The sequence below is a fragment of the Sciurus carolinensis genome, chromosome 13 (genome assembly GCF_902686445.1).
Source record: "Sciurus carolinensis chromosome 13, mSciCar1.2, whole genome shotgun sequence".
Lineage (NCBI taxonomy): Eukaryota > Metazoa > Chordata > Mammalia > Rodentia > Sciuridae > Sciurus > Sciurus carolinensis.
Window position 1 is genome coordinate 60654637 of NC_062225.1, and position 5859 is coordinate 60660495.

The following is a 5859-nucleotide window of genomic DNA, read 5'->3' on the forward strand; positions in this document are numbered from 1 at the left end:
CTTTGCTATTACTTGTATGAGAAAATATTGAGTACAAACTCAGTATTTATTTAATGTAGTTATGTTGTTAGCACAGTTATGGTGTTTAAAAAACTATTCGTTTCCTCAATGTGCTATTATGATTCTCTTTGAGATATTTAAATGCTAAGCATGCACACATTGAAGTAAATTGTATAGAAATTGCAACAAAAGGGGAAATGGTTGGCTAGAAACAATAAAATGCAAAAATACAATCAGAAAAGCAAATAAGAAATGTGGTGCTTTTAAGGTCACTATCAGAATTAACTAAATTTATTAAAGTGCAGAATTGCACATGTAGAAAAATAAACTTTGTTAGAAAATAGGCAGCTAAGAGGCAAGAATGAAATACTGAGGGAGCTACTGGTCTGTCGCTTGTTAGGTACCACCGAGCTCTCAGGAGAGGCAACGGATGGCGTGATAAATTCGGCCACCACGTCCTAGTGCTGATGGGTACATAGCCACTCGATGTCCAGCTGGGTCGGGGGAGGGGCGCGGCCTGGGCGCCGGTGTCTGTGCTGCGGCCGAGCCCCTGGCGCATGCGCCCCAAGAGGCGTTAAGATTTTGTCAGGTAACAGAAGAGGAATGGATATCAGTGCTTATGGAACACCAGGCAATGTTCTTCACACAAATTGTAATGAGACTTCTTTAACAGGACTGAACTATACCATTTAGAAAAATGGAAGCTGATGCTTCTGTCGACATGTTTTCAAAAGTCTTGGAGAACCAGTTGCTTCAGTCGGCCAAGCTAGTAGAAGAACTTTTGTATTCTGAAATTCAGAAATTGGATCAGATGGATGAGGGCGAATTGGAACACCTCAAAGAAAAGAGACTTGAGGCACTAAGGAAAGCTCAGCAGCAGAAACAAGAGTGGCTTTCTAAAGGACACGGGGAATACAGAGAAATCCCTAGTGAGAGAGAGTTTTTTCAAGAAGTCAAGGAGAGTAAAAAAGTGGTTTGCCATATCTACAGAGACTCCACATTCAGGTGTAAAATACTAGACAGACATTTGGTGATACTCGTCAAGAAACATCTCGAGACCGAGTTTTTGAAGCTGAATGTGGAAAAAGTACCTTTCCTTTGTGAGAGACTGCGTATCAAAGCCATCCCCACTCTCACACTCTTAAAAGGTGGGAAAACACAAGATTATGTTGTTGGATTTACTGACCTAGGAAATACAGATGACTTCACCACAGAAACATTAGAGTGGAGACTCGGTTGTTCTGATATTCTTAATTACAGTGGAAATTTAATGGAGCCACCATTTCAAAACCAAAAGAAATTTGGGAAAAACTTCACAAAGCTGGAAAAGAAAACTATCCAAGGAAAGAAATATGATTCAGACTCTGATGATGATTAGAGATCAATTATAATTCTTTGTAAATCATCTATTTCTGTTTTATTCACATTTCTGTGTTTTCTAAATTCTATTGATTTTAATAAATTGGTCTTCTTTTTTTTATTTATTTATTTATTTTTTTACGTTTACATAGGGTAATGATGTTTCTTTTTTTTCCCCTTCCCCCGCACCCCTCCCACCCTTTTCCCTTTATACAGTCCTTCTTTCCTTCATTCTTACCGCTCTCCTTAGCCTAACTCTAAACCTAACCCTAAACCTAATGCTAGCCCCTCCCACCCCCATTATATGTCCTCATCCGCTTATCAGCGAGATCATTCGTCCTTTAGTTTTTTGAGATTGGCTTATCTCACTTAGCATGATATTCTCCAATTTCGACCATTTGCCTACAAATGCCATAATTTTATCATTCTTCATTGCGGAGTAATATTCCATTGTATAATTATGCCACAGTTTCTTTATCCATTCATCAACTGAAGGGCATCTAGGTTGGTTCCACAATCTGGCTATGGTGAATTGAGCAGCAATGAACATTGATGTGGCTGTATCTCTGTAGTATGCTGATTTTAAGTCCTTTGGGTATAGACCAAGGAGTGGGATAGCTGGGTCAAATGGTGTTTCCATTCCAAGCTTTCTGAGGAATCTCCGTAATGCTTTCCAGAGTGGCTGCACTAATTTGCAACCCCACCAGCAATGTATGAGTGTTCCTTTTTCACCACATCCTCGCCAACACCTATTGTTGCTTGTGTTCTTGATAATCGCCATTCTAATTGGGGTGAGATGAAATCTTAGGGTAGTTTTGATTTGCATTTCCCTTATTACTAGGGATGTTGAACATTTTTTCATATATCTGTTGATTACTTGTACATCTTCTTCTGTGAAATGTCTGTTCATTTCCTTAGCCCATTTGTTGATTGGATTATTTGTATTCTTCGTGTAGAGTTTTTTGAGTTCTTTATAGATTCTGGAAATTAGCGCTCTATCTGAGGTATGGTTGGCAAAAATATTCTCCCACTCTGTAGGCTCTCTCTTCACATTTCTGGTAGTTTCCTTTGCTGAGAGAAAGCTTTTTAGTTTGAATCTATCCCAGTTGTTGATTCTTGCTTTTATTTCTTGTGCTATGGGAGTCCTGTTAAGGAAGTCTGATCCTAAGCCAACAAGTTGAAGATTTGGACCTACTTTTTCTTCTATAAGATGCAGGGTCTCTGGTCTGATTCCAAGGTCCTTGATCCATTTTGAGTTGAGTTTTGTGTAGGGTGAGAGATAGGGGTTTAATTTCATTCTATTGCATATGGTTTTCCAGTTTTCCCAGCACCATTTGTTGAAGAGGCTATCTTTTCTCCATTGCATATTTTTGGAACCTTTGTCTAGTATGAGAAAATTGTATTTATTTGGGTTTGTGTCCATGTCCTCTATTCTGTACCATTGATCTACCTGTCTATTTTGGTACCAATACCATGCCGTTTTTGTTACTATTGCTTTGTAGTAGAGTTGAAGATCTGGTATTGCAATACCCCCTGCTTCGCTCTTGCTACTGAGGATTGCTTTAGCTATTCTAGGTTTTTTATTCTTCCAGATGAATTTCATAATTGCTTGCTCTATTTCTGCAAGGTACATCATTGGGATTTTAATTGGAATTGCATTGAATCTGTATAGCACTTTAGGTAGTATAGCCATTTTGACGATATTAATTCTGCCTATCCAGGAACATGGGAGATCTTTCCATCTTCTAAGGTTTTCTTGAATTTCTTTCTTTAGTGTTCTGTAGTTCTCATTGTAGAGGTCTTTCACCTCTTTTGTGAGATTGATTCCCAAGTATTTTATTTTTTTCGATGCTATTGTGAATGGGGTAGTTTTCCTAATTTCTCTTTCTGAAGATTCATCACTTATGTATAAAAATGCATTGGATTTATGAGCATTGATCTTGTAACCTGCTACTTTACTGAATTCACTTATGAGTTCTAAAAGTTTTCTGGTGGAATTTCCAGGTTCCTCTAAATATATAATCATGTCATCAGCGAACAGGGATAGTTTGAGTTCTTCTTTTCCTATTCGTATCCCTTTAATTTCTTTGGTTTGTCTGATTGCTCTGACTAGAGTCTCAAGGACGATGTTGAATAGAAGTGGTGAAAGAGGGCATCCCTGCCTTGTTCCAGTTTTTAGGGGGAACGCTTTCAGTTTTTCACCATTTAGAATGATATTAGCCATGGGCTTAGCGTAGATTGCCTTTATAATGTTTAGGAATGTTCCCACTACCCCAATTTTTTCCAGTGTTTTGAGCATGAAGGGATGCTGTATTTTATTGAATGCTTTTTCTGCATCTATTGAAATAATCATGTGATTCTTAACTTTAAGTCTGTTGATATGGTGAATGACATTTCCGAATGTTGAACCAACCTTGCATCCCTGGGATAAAACCCACTTGATCGTGGTGCACTATCTTTTTAATATATATTTGTATGCGATTTGCTAAAATTTTGTTGAGAATTTTTGCATCGATGTTCATTAAGGATATTGGTCTGAAATTTTCCTTCCTCGATGTGTCTCTGTCTGGTTTAGGTATCAGGGTGATATTGGCTTCATAGAACGAGTTTGGTAGGGTTCCCTCCTCTTCTCTTTCATGGAATAGTTTGAGGAGTATTGGAATGAGCTCTTCTTTAAAGGTTTTGTAGAACTCGGTTGAGAACCCATCTGGTCCTGGACTTTTCTTTGTTGGTAGGCTTTTGATGACCTCTTCTATTTCATTGCTTGAAATTGGTTTATTTAGGTTGTGTATGTCCTCCTCGTTCAGTTTAGGTAATTCATATGTCTCTAGAAATTTGTTGATGTCTTCGAGGTTTTCTGTTTTGTTGGAGTATAGATTTTCGAAATAGTTTCTAATTATGTTTTGTATTTCACTCGTGTCTGTTGTGATGTTTCCTTGTTCATTCCGAATTTTAGTAATTTGAGTTTTCTCCCTCTTTCTCTTTGTTAGTGTGGCTAAGGGTTTATCAATTTTATTTATTTTTTCAAAGAACCAACTATTTATTTTGTTAATTTTTCCAATTGTTTCTTTTGTTTCGATTTCGTTGATTTCGGCTCTGATTTTAACTATTTCCTGTCTTCTACTACTTTTGGTATTGGTCTGCTCTTCTTTTTCTAGCGCTTTGAGCTGTAGTGTTAAGTCGTTTATTTGTTGATTTCTACCTCTTTTTTTGAATGCACCCCATGAAATAAATCTTCCTCTAAGTACTGCTTTCATAGTGTCCCAGAGATTTTGATATGATGTGTCTTTGTTCTCGTTTACTTCTAAGAATTTTTTTATTTCCCTCCTGATGTCTTCTGTTATCCATTCATCGTATAATAGTGTATTATTTAGTCTCCAAGTATTGGAGAAGTTTCTGTTTTTTATTCTGTCATTTATTTCTAATTTCAATCCATTATGATCTGATAGAGTACAAGGTAGTATCTCTATCTTCTTGTATTTGCTAACAGTAGCTTTGTGGCATAAAATATGGTCTATTTTAGAGAAGGATCCATGTGCTGTTGAGAAGAAAGTGTATTTGTTCTTTGTTGGATGGTATATTCTATATATGTCTGTTAAGTCTAAATTGCTGATTGTGTTGTTGAGATCTATAGTTTCTTTATTCAATTTTTGTTTGGACGATCTATCCAGTGGTGAGAGAGGTGTGTTAAAATCGCCTAGTATGATTGTGTTGTGGTCTATTTGAATTCTGTAATTGAGAAGGATTTGTTTGACGTACATGGATGAGCCAATGTTCGGGGCATAGATATTTATGATTGTTATGTCTTGCTGATTTATGCTTCCTTTAAGCAGCATGGAATGTCCTTCTTTATCCCTTCTGACTAGTTTTGGTTTGAAGTCCACATCATCTGAGATGAGGATGGATACTCCAGCTTTTTTGTTGTGTCCGTGTGCATGGTATGTTTTTCCCCATCCTTTCACCTTTAGTCTATGGGTGTCTCTTTCTATGAGGTGAGTCTCTTGCAGGCAGCATATTGTTGGATTTTTCTTTTTAATCCAATCTGCCAGTCTGTGTCTTTTGATTGATGAATTCAGGCCATTAACATTCAGGGTTATTATTGTGATATGATTTGTATTCCCAGTCGATTGACTCATATTTGTTTTTGACATGATTTGGTTTCTCCTTTATTTGGCTATTCCTTTAGGCTAGCGCCTCCTGTTGCTGATTTGCATCGTTGTTTTTCATCTCTTCCTCATGGAATATTTTGCTGAGAATGTTCTGTAATGCTGGCTTTCTTTTTGTAAATTCCTTTAGCTTTTGTTTATCATGGAAGGATCTTATTTCATCGTCAAATTTGAAGGTAAGTTTTGCTGGGAATAAGATTCTTGGTTGGCATCCGTTTTCTTTCAGGGCTTGGTAAATGTTGTTCCAGGCCCTTCTGGCTTTTAGGTTCTGAATTGAAAAATCTGCTGATATTCTTATTGGTTTCCCTCTGAATGTAATTTGATTCTTTTCTCT

The 5859-nt window shown here is 37.1% G+C and overlaps 1 protein-coding gene across 1 annotated transcript; it reads left to right on the top strand.

Moving 5' to 3' along the window:
* Positions 1-667: 667 nt before the first annotated feature.
* Positions 668-1472, top strand: LOC124963557 (thioredoxin domain-containing protein 9-like). Its single transcript, XM_047523296.1, has one exon. The coding sequence runs from the start codon at positions 698-700 to the stop codon at positions 1376-1378; it is 681 nt and encodes a 226-aa protein (XP_047379252.1). The 5' UTR covers positions 668-697; the 3' UTR covers positions 1379-1472.
* The last annotated feature ends 4387 nt before the right edge of the window (positions 1473-5859 follow it).

Coding starts and splice junctions, on each gene's coding strand:
- LOC124963557 (XM_047523296.1), top strand. CDS start 698: ATGGAAGCTGATGCTTCTGTCGACATGTTTTCAAAAGTCTTGGAGAAC.